The 12,178-nt window shown below is 62.8% G+C and overlaps 2 protein-coding genes across 2 annotated transcripts; both read left to right on the plus strand.

The window, feature by feature from the left end:
• Window positions 1-203: 203 nt before the first annotated feature.
• Window positions 204-7,531, plus strand: RHTO_08108 (dedicator of cytokinesis 3/4/5; the record flags this gene model as incomplete). The annotated part of the gene is made up of 14 exons (XM_016421762.1): window positions 204-392; window positions 628-1,564; window positions 1,623-3,126; window positions 3,184-4,668; window positions 4,726-4,966; window positions 5,023-5,271; window positions 5,327-5,368; window positions 5,427-5,487; window positions 5,541-5,862; window positions 5,923-6,054; window positions 6,122-6,571; window positions 6,629-6,788; window positions 6,846-6,930; window positions 6,993-7,531. The coding sequence occupies 14 exons, from the start codon at window positions 204-206 to the stop codon at window positions 7,529-7,531; spliced, it is 6,396 nt and encodes a 2,131-aa protein (XP_016273874.1).
• A 368-nt stretch (window positions 7,532-7,899) lies between these two features.
• Window positions 7,900-12,072, plus strand: RHTO_08109 (C6 transcription factor; the record flags this gene model as incomplete). Its single annotated transcript, XM_016421763.1, has 13 exons — window positions 7,900-8,592; window positions 8,651-8,702; window positions 8,770-8,793; window positions 8,936-9,037; window positions 9,106-9,660; window positions 9,720-9,874; window positions 9,936-10,134; window positions 10,196-10,779; window positions 10,839-10,979; window positions 11,060-11,076; window positions 11,134-11,271; window positions 11,330-11,421; window positions 11,486-12,072. 13 exons carry the CDS (start codon window positions 7,900-7,902, stop codon window positions 12,070-12,072), a joined length of 3,339 nt encoding a protein of 1,112 aa, XP_016273875.1.
• Window positions 12,073-12,178: the final 106 nt, after the last annotated feature.

Consider the following 12,178-nt stretch of genomic DNA (forward strand, 5'->3'; position numbering starts at 1 on the left):
GCTTCGTTCTGGTCTCTGGGAACTCCAAGTGGACGGCTCGAAGTGTACAATGCGAACAACATGGGTAGAACCGCAAAGCAAGCTGGTCGACAGGCGGACGCTTCCTCAGCGCGACGGACAAGCCTCTTGCTTTCTTTCGACGCGCTCTCTCCCGCTATCAACGCTCGCTGGACCGGTGCTTGCATATCTGACGGCTCGCTTCCATGGACGCCGACGACCCGCCTATCGGAGATAGCCTCGCGGAGGGCGCCATCACCATTGTCGAAGGGACCTGGCAGCCTCTCATCGAACCGGTTCACGGCATCGTCCGTGCCTCGTTCTTGCCATTGACGAGGCCGCAGACGGTGGTGTATGCGGTGGCAGAGTACAGGGAGGAGCTGAACCCTCACCAGGTGTGTGTGAGCCCTTTCATCAGTTTGACGAGGAGGAAGTGGGGGAGGTATGGCTTCGACAAGGGCGTTCGCGAGCCTGGGACAGTCTCAAGCAGCTATTAGCAGCCTGTTGGAAGACGTCAGCCCACTTTGCGGCCGGAGAGTCGGGGGGCGGTCGGTTCTTCTCCTCGAGGTCGTGAAGTTGGGGCGATGTTGCGACGTGAGGCGTTCAATCTGGCTAATGTCCTACGCACAGGTCCCACTCGAGGTCGGCGACGAGGTCTACATCGTCGAGGTCTTCCATTCTTCTTCGCCCTTGCCGAAAGACGTTCGATGGTACCGCGGATACGTCCTCTGCACCTCGTCCCGTCAGGTCGATCCGTACGCCCTAGCAGCATCTTCTCACCCTCCGTTCCGTACGGACGATCCGAACGCCATCCTCGGCATCTTTCCCGCCGCTCACATCGCCTTGCAAGATGATGTCGTGGGCGAAATCGCACCGCCAGATAGTCACGACAAGCCGAACGGCACTTCTCGTACGTCGGAGCTCGAGAGGACTGCGTCAAGGCGACGTAATGGCGGGATGCGGATGGAGTCGCTACAAGAGGAGGAGGAGCCGGAGGACGCCGACGGGCGAGCTGATGGACAACGACGACACCAGGCGCCAAACGGGTCAACTCTGCCAGCTTCGCCGAGAAAGCGGAGCCGCAACCGCGCTTCCATCACTTCGCTCAGCTCTGTCGGCGGATCGTTCCAATCAGCCCGACTGAGCCGGCTTGGCCTGGCTTCACCCGGTACAGACGAGCGATCATCACCTCCGCTTCCCAGTCTCAAGTGCGGCGACGAGACGAGCAGCGGACTCGACGAGCCCCTCATCGACGAGATCGCCTGTGCCCTCCGCGAGTGGCAGAACCTGATGCACACCCACCTCGTTCGCGGAGACTACATGCTCTTCGAAACCGTCGCCGAGCACTTTGACGCTCTCCATGCCATGCGACAACAACTCTTGTCGAAATCGCTCGGCAGTGGCGACGCTGCTCGTCTGCGGCGGGAGGCTGTGGCTCATCTCGTCGCCGGAAACGCTGCGCAAGGGCTCGACATCGTCGTGCGGCATCCGCATTCGGGTGCATTGGTGAAGACGAACATCGAGGGAGACGTTGACGAGAAGGCTTGGATGACGGTCCCAGAGCTCTGTGAGCATGACCCTCATTGGCAGGCCTAAGCTGCGTCACTGACCCGACTCCGCTGCAGACAAGGAACAAGTCGCCCTCGCCTACTCATCCTCAGCCCCTTCGCAGTCTCAGACCCATGTGTCGTCTATCCGCCTCGACTTCCAAGGTCTTGTCGGCGGCGACCTTGCCTCGCCAGGCGAGACCCTCGAGCTGTACTTCTCGCTGTTCAGCAAGGTCGAATCGCGGTACGTGACGGAGGAGGCGTGCATCCTCATCGACCACGAGGGAACGCTCGCTGGCAACGAGACGAGGCAGACAGTCTTCCGCGACCTCACCAAGAACGACATGCAGAGCGAAGTGTATCTCGTTTGCCGCATCATCCGCAACGGCTTCTACAGGTCGTCGGGCAGCATCAGCAACGCCAGTGCGCCACCCAGGTCGGCGTTGCGGAACGGCCTGTCGCTCGCCTCGTCGCGCCACTCCGCCCGTTCCGACGCAGCCTCGCTGGACTCGGCGCCCTCGCCGGCCACCCTCGACGTCTCCCCCGCGCCCGAGACCATGCTGCACCGTGACGATGCCGGTCACAAGTCTTGCCGCCGTCCCGTCGGAGCAGCCGTCGCGGAGCTGGCGGCAGTCGCAGCGCGAAAGTCGCCCATCGCCGTCCCAATCTTCGTTCCTGTCGACGAAGGCACGTTTTCGACCCTCCACGAAGACCTCATCCACAGCCGCACGAGACGATTCGAACAAACGCCCAATGCCCAGCACATCACGGTCGAGATCGAGTACCTATCGCCGGACAACGATAAACGCGACCTCGTCGAATGTTCCGTCACGCCCCGTCTGGACTTCCCCGACATCAGCTCGAAGGAGCAGCGGAACGACTTCTACGTCAAGCTCTGGAGCGGCGAGTTCCATCGGTCGGGCTCGGGAACCGCTACTGTCCGAAGTCTCGCACAGCTCGCAGCCGCTGGCGGTAGCGCAGGCAGCTTCGAGGTCTCGGCCGAAGCGAGGAGTCGGTACGGACAGCCGCTCGATAGAGCCCTCTCGCGAGGTGCGGGACAACAACCCGTTTCCGCCTTTGTCTCGACCGTCTACAAGGGTGCCGAAAAGCCTTCCTGGGGCGAGCTCTTCAAGGTCAGCCTCGCGCCGGAGGAGTTCGTCGACTCGCACCTTTTCCTCACCGTCCGCGACCGCAACTCGCGGAGCGATCTGCCTTTCGCCTTCGCCTTTCTTCCCTTCCTGCACGACGGGACGGCGGTCCAAGCGGACGGCACGCACTCTCTGGTTCTCTACAAGTACGACGAGGCCATTGCAAATCCTGCCTTCTACTTCCAAGTTCCCGCAAAACGCGACAGCGACTCCGAACCTCCGTCGATTCCGCCGAGCGTTTCCAAGACCCTCGTTCCGCTCAGGGACAGCATCAAGATTCGCACGTTCCTCGTCTCTACCGCCCTCTCGCAGGACGACGTCCTGCTGCGCCTGCTCCGATGGCACGAGACGCTCGTTCGTCAGCCCGACTCGATCAGCGAGACCTTGGTGCAGCTCCGCTTCTGTCCCGAGGCGGAGATTGCGAGGTTCCTCCCGTGCGTACCGCTTCCAATTGGATTTCGGTCGAAGAGCTCACTCTCCGCATTACACAGCGATGTTCTCGACGCGCTCTTCGCCCTGTTCGCCTCTGCGGCCAATACGACCGGTCACCTGGATCGCGCTGCTTACGAAGCCCTCATCTCGGTGCTCGGCATCGTGCACGACCGTCGCTTCACCGGGTTCGGCGAGGCGCTCGACGAGTACATCGCGCGGCACTTCAGCGAACCCAGTGCAGGCCGTCTCGTCTTGCGCACGCTGCAGAGCCTGCTACGACATCCCGAAGACCCCGCAGCGGCGTCCCTGTTGCGATCTAGCGTCAAGGTCTGGCGATGGCTTTTCGGGCTCGCCTTGCGGGCCCACGTGATCTCGCGGTCACAAGGCGATGACGGCACAGGCGACGCACAAGGGGCCTTCCGAAACGAGGTCGTCGGCCTACTCGCCGAAGTCAACACGCTCATGCGTACGACAAGGCCGGCATCCATCGTCGGAACGCAAACGCTTCTCATTCAGCATTTCGCCTCGATTCTCCCGCTTCTCACGTCAGTCTTCGGCGAAGAGGAGACCATCGAGGTCATCCTGTCCTTCATCGAGTCGACAGGCGAGCTGAAGGGGAAGGCGCTTGTCTGGCGGCTCCTGCTTCTGAACGAGGTGGTCCGCTCGTCCGCCTTCGCCTCGCCAGCTGCTCGTGCAGCATTCGTCCCAGGACTCGTCCGAGCTGTCAAAGCGTGTCTCGGCAGGTTCGACGAGCTCGCCATGTGCGCGCCAAACGCATCGCAGGTCGCCCGCGATACGGCCCGCATCGCTTGGGTCGAGGAACTCCGGCTCGCCACATCCGTCCTCGCCAGCGCAGTCGACGTCGTCCAGAAAGCCCTCGTCAGCCCGGACACCCGCTCGAACCGAACGCTCTCCGCGCAGGAGCAGGACAACGCGGAGTATCTCCTCTCCCTCGTGCCGCTGCTTCTGGACAGCCTTAACGAGTTCGAGAACCCCGTCAACACCGCCGCCATCGAGCGACAGCGCGCACCGGGCGCTGCTCTGCTCGACATACCGGTCACCTTCCCTTCGTCGTATCCTTTTTCCCTCGTCACACGTCCACCGACGACCGGCGCTGGCGCCGCACCCTCCGAGTCGGCGACTCGCCGATCCGTTCAGCCCGGTATTGGGGAAACCGTCTGCACGGTGCTCGCCCTCATCCACCTCGCATCGCTGCAGACTCTCATCGGTTGGTTCGATTCGCTGCGGGAGGTGGAGGGTCCCGACAACCTCGCCGAGCTGCTGAGCCAGCTCTGCCGCCTCGCGATGTCGACGATCGAGCATGACAGGTTGCCCGAAACCTGGCTCACCTTCGACTTGTTCGCCCACCGCACCGCTTTCAAGCTCGCCGAGGCTGTCGACGTCGTTGTCCGCCGACATTTCCTGCCGCTCGAAGACGCCGCTTTCTCGTTCCGGACCGTGCTGTGGGAGGACTACCTCGGCATGGTTCTCAGCCTCGTCTCGAGGCCTCAGCGCACCATCGAGAACTTCTCGCCGCAGAAGCGGTTAGTCCCGGCTTTCACCGCTTCGCAGGAGTCGCCGCTGATCGCTTCCATTCCCAGACGAGCGGTGTGGCAGCTGTCCGGCGATCTGCGAGCGGAGGGCGCTGCTCTCCTCGATCGCGCCTGGACGTCCCTCGCCCTCGTTGACGACCGTTTGCAGCCCTTGGTATTGACCTATGGCGGCTACCAAGTCCAGCTCGTGACTGTCCTGCTCGGCAAAGTACTCTCGACATGCCTCTCTCAGCACGATTCGCTTCGACGAGTCGGTACAACAACGCTTCGCGCAATGATCCTGTCCGAGGTGCGTAAGCGCACATTGAACCTCCTGCTCGTCCGTCACTGATGACAGCGCTGCAGTACGAGCTGAACGGCGAGCTCGACACCCTCGAAGCCGCCGCGATCGGCCACCTCGACTCGCTCTTCGGCGCCCGCGACCACGTCGACGCTGCAGCATCTCGCACGTTCTTCGTCGCCGAGTTGCGCCAGCTCTTCGGCGAGTGTGATCTCAAGGACGACCAGCGCACTCGCGTCACCGCCTTCCTCGAATCTGTCGACGCATTCCTCGAGCTGTTGCTGTCGGTCAAGACTTTGCCCGAGGGCGACGAGGTGCGTACACCTCTGTTCCCGAAAGTGAGCATTTGATGACCATTCACCTCGACAGTTCCAAGAGGACCGCATCGCCTCAACCCTTCGCCTTATGACGGTGAGCGCGATTCCCGATCGATTCTCTTTGCGGCGCTGAACTCGCTCGCTTCCTCCAGTTCATCCGCAGCATCGGCCGAACCGACATCTTCGTCCGCTACGTCCAGCGTCTCGTCGACTGTACGTCCACCGGTTCTTGTACTCCAGGCCTCGCTGACGACATGCCTCGATAGACCATCTCGCCGCCGCTAACTTCGTCGAGGCCGGCCTGACCCTTAAGCTGCACGCCGACCTCTACGACTGGAACAACACCGCGTCGCTCGACCCCGTGCAGGACCTCGACTCCCAGAAACAGACGGAGTTTGCGCGCCGAGAATTGCTCTTCCACCGCATCATCGACTACCTCACTCGCGGCAAGGCATGGGAGACGGCGATTGAGCTAGCGACCGAGCTCGAGAAGCAGTACGAGACCAAGACGTTCGACTATGTCAAGCTCGCCGGTGTCCTGCGCATCAAGGCGGACCTGTTTGCTAGCATTGCCAAGTCCGAGCGGCAGTTTGGGCGCGTTCAGCTCCTCTCGCTCATTCTGCTCTCGCTAATCTTCGCCTTGCACAGCTCCTACTTCCGCGTCGCCTACTATGGCAGCCACTGGCCCGCCTCGGTCGCCGGCAAGCAGTTCATCCACCGCGGCAGCGAGACCGAGACGCTCGGAACGTTCATCGAGCGCATGCTCAACAAGCATCCATCGTGCGTCAATCGCTAGGGCCGATCGCCTCTGTCACCTCACTGATGAGTGATGGGTGGTATCGTGCAGCGCGCAACTGCTTCGGACGAGCAGCATCCCCGGCGAGGAGATCCAGTACGGCGAGACGCAATACCTCCAGATTACTGCCGTCTCGCCCGAATACGATCGCTCGCACCCTCTCCTCCTTTCACAGGACGTCCCGCACTTCGCCAAAGTCTGGCATCTCCACCACGGGTCGACCTTCTCCTTCACTCGCCCCCTGGCCAAAGATGCGCAAGGCCGCAACCTCTCGACTAACGACTTCACCGCGCTATGGACGGAAAAGACGGTCTTGATTACTGAGGATGCGTTCCCGACTGTCCTCCCTCGCTCAGAGGTCGTCGAGATTCGCCTGATCGAGATTTCGCCTACTGAGAACGCCCTGGCGGATATCGCGACGAAGAGTGAGGAGCTCGAGGCGCTGGAGCGGAGGTACAAGGCTGTGATGCAGACGGCCGAGGAGGGGACGAAAGTCAACACGTGCGTCTTGCATTTCCTCCTAGCTCTCCTCCTCATCTGATCCGCCTCCTTGCGCAGCAACCCACTCTCAATGGCGCTCAACGGCGTGATCGATGCACCCGTCAACCAAGGCGTGCCGATGTACCGCCGCGCGTTCCTCGCGCCCGAAATTATCGCCAACTCGCCGCCTGCGCAAGTCGCGCTCGTCCGCCAGCTCGAGACAGCTATCGATGAGCTCGTGCGTTACTCGCTTCTTGATGTGTTGGAGGCAGTCTGACGGTCGTTTGCGGTGCAGGTCGTCACCGTTGCGAGGTGCTTGAAGTTGCATGCGCTGCTTTGCACGCCCGACATGCAAGCCTTCCACGAGACGCTTGAGAAGTGTGCGTCGACTCCTGCGCTCGTCCTCTCGTGCTTCAAGGCTGACGGTCGCCCGCCCGCGCAGTCTTCGAGAAGAACTTTGCGGCCGAGATCGCCCGTCTCCCCGAACCCGCCACCTACCAACCCGCCGGCTTTGCCGCCCTCTCGCCCGATACCGCCTCCGCACCTATCTTCATATCTACCGCAGCTCGGGCGTACGGCAGTATCTCGATCACCTCCCCTCGGTCCGCTACGTCGCCCCCAAGTTCGCGGAACAATTCCATTTCGGCGCAGGCGGTCGACGACCAGTGGTTGCGCGTCAAGAGTCCTGTCGCCTCATCTTCTCCCACGCCTGCGCCTGTAGATGTGCGCAAGGCGTCGAGCGTCGCGGCGTCGGACAAGGACAGGCCGTTCAGCCCGACTCGACCGCTCTCGCTCTTTTCGCGTCGGTCGCCCTCTCCTGTCGCTGAGCCAGCAGCGAAGGCAGAAGAGGGGAGTGGGACAGGACTCGGACGACGGGCGAGTCTCTTGTCGAGCGCGGTGAAGAAGCTGGGAGGAGGAGGAGGAGGCGGAGGGGGCGCGGCGAAGCGCAAGACGAGTTTCCCGGCTGTGCCCGAGGAGTGAGGGTGTCGCTTATCTGTTCGGTGTACTCTCTTGGATTGCGCTTGACCTGTGTTGCTGTAACTACGCGTTCGCCATCGTCCTCTTCGACCGGGACCTTCTCAACCGTCTTCTCGCTTCTTCCGTGGCCAATTCGGTGCTCTGCGAGGCTACCAATGCAGTCAGAAGATGTCTCTTCGGTGCTGGACGAGGCCAGCAGGGAGTCGTCAGGTGATCGCAGCGGGAGGATCGCCCTGCATCGCTCCTTCTCCCAGGGTACACACTGCTGAGCTATGCTGTTTGCTTGAATGGACGAGCTGTCACACCGCTGGTTCGCTTCGACGGGGACAGGGACTTTGGCGGCGTCCGTGCAATCTCCGCACGCGGCGACGATGGGTCTGCCGCATTCGCCCACTTCGCAAGGCGGGCAGTACCACACAGAGCGTCCAGCCAGCTCAGCCAGCTTCTACTACACGCTCCCGACACCGCCGACCGCTCACGACAGCCGCAACGCCGCCCAGTCGCGACCTCTTCCCTCGCGTCACCTGCTCTCAGCGCTTCCTCTAGCGACCGAACAAGGGCGTGCACCGCACCTAGACTATGCAGGGGTCATCTTCAGCACATCGCCAGTCGCGCCCGCACCGGAGACACACAGCTACCACGGCCTCGATCACTCCTCATCGCTCACCCAACAGCCGTCGCTCCCAGCCTGGCCACTCACCCCGCCGGCTCAGTCAGACTACCAGCTCACCAGCATGTCGATGAGCAGCGACGGCGGCGCCGGACCAAGCGGCGACCAGGGCGCGACTCCCTCTGCGAGGATGGAGACGGATCCGCTCTTCCCCCCGCCTCCGGTGGGCGCGAGGCGGCGCTCGAGGACGGCTGGGGAGCCGAGACCGGTCAGGGGAATCGTTGGACAGGCTGCAGAGGAGCAGGCGGCCGTCGACAGAGGGTCTGCGACGGCGGCGGCGGCCGGAGCGGGGAGAGCAAGCAGTTCCAGGCCGGCGGTTGCGGCGCTGGCGGCGGCGGTAGGGCCCAAGACGACGGAGAAGTCGTGCAGGAACTGCAGGACTCGGAAAGTCAAGGTGCGTTCCGTTCGCGATGCACTTCGTCAACCTCATCCCGCTTACGCTTGGCGCGCAGTGCGACCGCAAATGGCCCAGATGCCAGCGGTGTAAGGACAGGAAGGAAGAGTGTGCGTTTCGTGCTTCTCACCGCTTACAGGCGGGCGCTCGAAGCTGACCTTGTACGCATTTCGACAGGTGACTTTGGGTCGTTCGTTCCAGGTGCGCTTGCTCGAATCGATTGGCGAATATGCCGAGCAGTACTGACAGCCGTACATCAATTTTTCCTTCGCAACATCCACACTCGCGCCACTGCCTTCGACCTTGTTGGACCTCCTTGACCTGCTCGCTTCTCACTCGACAGTCGATGCCATTCCGGTCGCTGCGCTTCAGGGAGCCGTGACTGCTCGTAGTCCATCGGACGGTGGAGACCGCGAGAACGTCTTTGCGCTTCAGGCTCGTATCGGTACGTCCCGCCGCTCTCGTTCGGCCGCTTACTTCTCTACGAATTGCGCTAACGCCGGTACCGTGCAGCCAACCTCGAAGCCGAACTCGAGGCTCTGCGCGCACCGCCAGCCGCTTCAGGCAGCAACCTCGCCCGCCAGCCCGATCAACGGGTCCGCAAAGGCTCCGCCGCGTCCGGGAGCAACGAGCAGATGGGATCCGGCTCGAACTCGTCCGCCTCCGGTCCAAGTCGTCGTCAGTCAGGACCCGTTGTGCCGTACCCGCATGTCGCAGGCCCACAAGACTTCGCCTCGAGCGTCCCGCATCCTGGTTCGCCCGGCTCGCTCGTCAGCCTTACTGAATCGCTCTCGGCGGCTTTCGAGCTCGGTGCGGGACTGAGGGAACCTGGGCCTGAAGGCGAGCAGCGAGTGAGGACAGTCGAAGTCTTCCTCCGCGGCGTGGCGATGCACAACTCCGAGCTTTACAGCCTCGCGGCGACGGGACTGGGGCCAATACCGGATCGGAATCGGGCTGGATGGATCGGAAGAGCGGATCAGGGATTGCCTACGATCAGCGAGGAGCAGCCGGAATGGAGGCTCGCGAGGGCGTGGATGTCGCGGACGCTCATCGTTCACCTCATCCTCTGTTCGTCGCGCCGTACCCTCCCTCCCCTGACCCCCTATACTGACGCGCTTCTCCTGTAGCCTTCTACAACTCTTGTTGTGCATATTTGCCCGCCTTTTCGAGCTGGCACGACCGCCGAGACTGGCTGATCAACAACGTCGACAACCTCGATCCCGCCAGCCGAGTCGTCGCGACCACCTTTTGCGCGATGGGTGCCCGCGCGAGTCCTCATTCGGTGCGTCTCCCCGCCTCACAAGCGAGATGGACCCGGCTGACCCGCTTCGAACGTCGCGTAGGCCATCCTCGGCATCTCGCTCCCCAGCCCAAACCCGACCGACTGCTTCGAGGAAGCCTCGATCGCGGGCCACCACCGCGAAGCTGCGTGCCGCGCACTGCACAACCACGCCTTTGACCTCATGCACAGTCTCGGCATCCTCTACGACTTCAGCCGCGAGAACCTCGAGGCGTTGTTGGTCCTCATTCAGATGCTCATCTGTGCGCTCTGCTTCCTCTTCCTTCTCCCCGCGTTGTCGGCTGACGAAGCGTCGTTCGACAGTCAACGAGCTCATGCCGCAGCGGTCGAGGTCGCTCATGCTGTTCGCGCTCGGGCAGTACAAGGAGTTGCAGGATAGCGCGCTCCCGCCCGGCTTCAAGGAGGAGACGCGCATGGAGATCGGCCTTCCCCTCCTCGAAAACGACTCGGTCACCGCAGCCTACGCGCGCAAGAAGCCCCTCATCTCGGCGTCAGACCTCGAGCACTACTTTCCCCCGTACCTCCACCCGGACACGGACAAGGACAACATGCAGTCGATCGTGCAGGACTGTCTGCGCGACACGCTCGCTGCGGACGGACGCCTGACGCACAAGGGCGTCTCGGACGCGGCGAATATCGTCCAGGCCTGGATCTCGCATTCGCATCGCCTTTTCGCGCAGGTCGCCGCGCCCCAGCCCGGAGGTCCGCCGAGTACGCTTGTCGACGATATTCGAAAGTTGTGGACGATGCTGGACCAGATCCATGAGGGGATCCGGAAGGTCCAGGAGATGCTGGTGCAGCTGTCGTACGTCCCGCAAGGGTGCCAAGGGGACGGATGTACGGACGAGCACCTCCGTTTCATCACCCGTCTCGACAAGGACCTCCTGGTGCGACCCGCTTCACCTTTTCCCCTCTCCCTCACGCTGATCCGCTGAGAGTCGCGCAGGACACCCTCTTCCTCATACATTCGCTCGTGACCGAGAACCTCGGCCTCGACTCGCTCATCGGCGATACGGCTCAGGCGACCTACATCGAGAGCGACAAGCGCGTTCGGAAGGCGCTCAAGCTCATTGCGTTCTACCTCGAGGTGCGTCGCACGGTTTCCGCTGATCCGCTTGTCTTCGCGAGGTCGGGAGCTGACTCTCGCCGAGATCATCGCCGTCGCAGCTCTACCTCACGAGTCGGTGCGTCCGCTTCCCTCTCCTTTTGTCCGCGTCTCGCTCACCATCCCCACCTCGCAGCGACCCACACCTGACCTACCACGTCATCTTCTCGCTCGAGATCCTCCCAAACTGGACCGCAATCGCCGTCCAACGATTCGGCGAGACCGACGGCCCTTTCTCGCCCGACCTCGAGTTGACGGACGAGGAACTCGATTGGTGCGTCGTTCCTTCTCTTCTCTCTCGCAGGCTGTGGCTGACGAGTCGAGTGGAGCAGGATCGACAAGGGCTTGATTGTGGGAAGCTATTATCACCCGATCGCGAATGGGCGGTTGCAGGAGCTGAGGCAGTCTCGTCGTCCGAGCTACCGTGCGTCGCGCCCCCCTCGTGATGATCTGCGCTGCCCACTGACAGACTCGTGATGCGCACGCAGGCGCCCAGCCGTACGCCTCGACCGCCGCCATCCAACCGCCCTTCACCGCCGCCCTGCCCACCGCCACTCCCACCCCTCGGCCTCCTCCGCCTGTCGCTGCGCTCCCCACCCACGCACCCCAACCGAGTCTCACGAACCTGCGCCCGCCCCACTGGCCAGACTATGCCAACGCACCCGCGACGACGAGTCTGTACCGCCCTACTACGACGCACTACTTCACGGTCGACAATGTGGTGGATTATCTCGGGTACGAGACGCCTAGCGCGGGAGCGGGAGGAGGACGAACGGGAGCGGGAGCGGGAGGGGAGAGGGAGGTCCCGCCCCCGCCTTCGACCTCGTCTGCTTCGGCGTCGGGGTCGGTCTCGTACTCTGCCGGGGGTGGGGCGAGCGCAGGAGGGTACGAGCACTATGCGACCTCCGCAGGAGTGGAAGGAGGAGAAGGCGCTTTCGATCCAACGGCCGTACTCGTCCCTCGCGCCTCTCACCCTCACCCTCACCAGCCGCACCCGCAGCAGGCTCATGGGTTCGAGTCCCAGTTCCAGGGTGGAGTGACGGATCCGCAGGCTAGCAAGAAGTGGGGCGAATGAGGAGGGTAAGTTAGCGAGACCGTCTCGACGCGAGCGGGGAGTCGCGGGATGGCTTGGGTTACGCTATTTGTTGCCGTGTTATCTCTCTGCCGATTGTAACATCGCT

The sequence above is a fragment of the Rhodotorula toruloides genome, assembly GCF_000320785.1.
Source record: "Rhodotorula toruloides NP11 unplaced genomic scaffold Scaffold9, whole genome shotgun sequence".
NCBI lineage: Eukaryota > Fungi > Basidiomycota > Microbotryomycetes > Sporidiobolales > Sporidiobolaceae > Rhodotorula > Rhodotorula toruloides.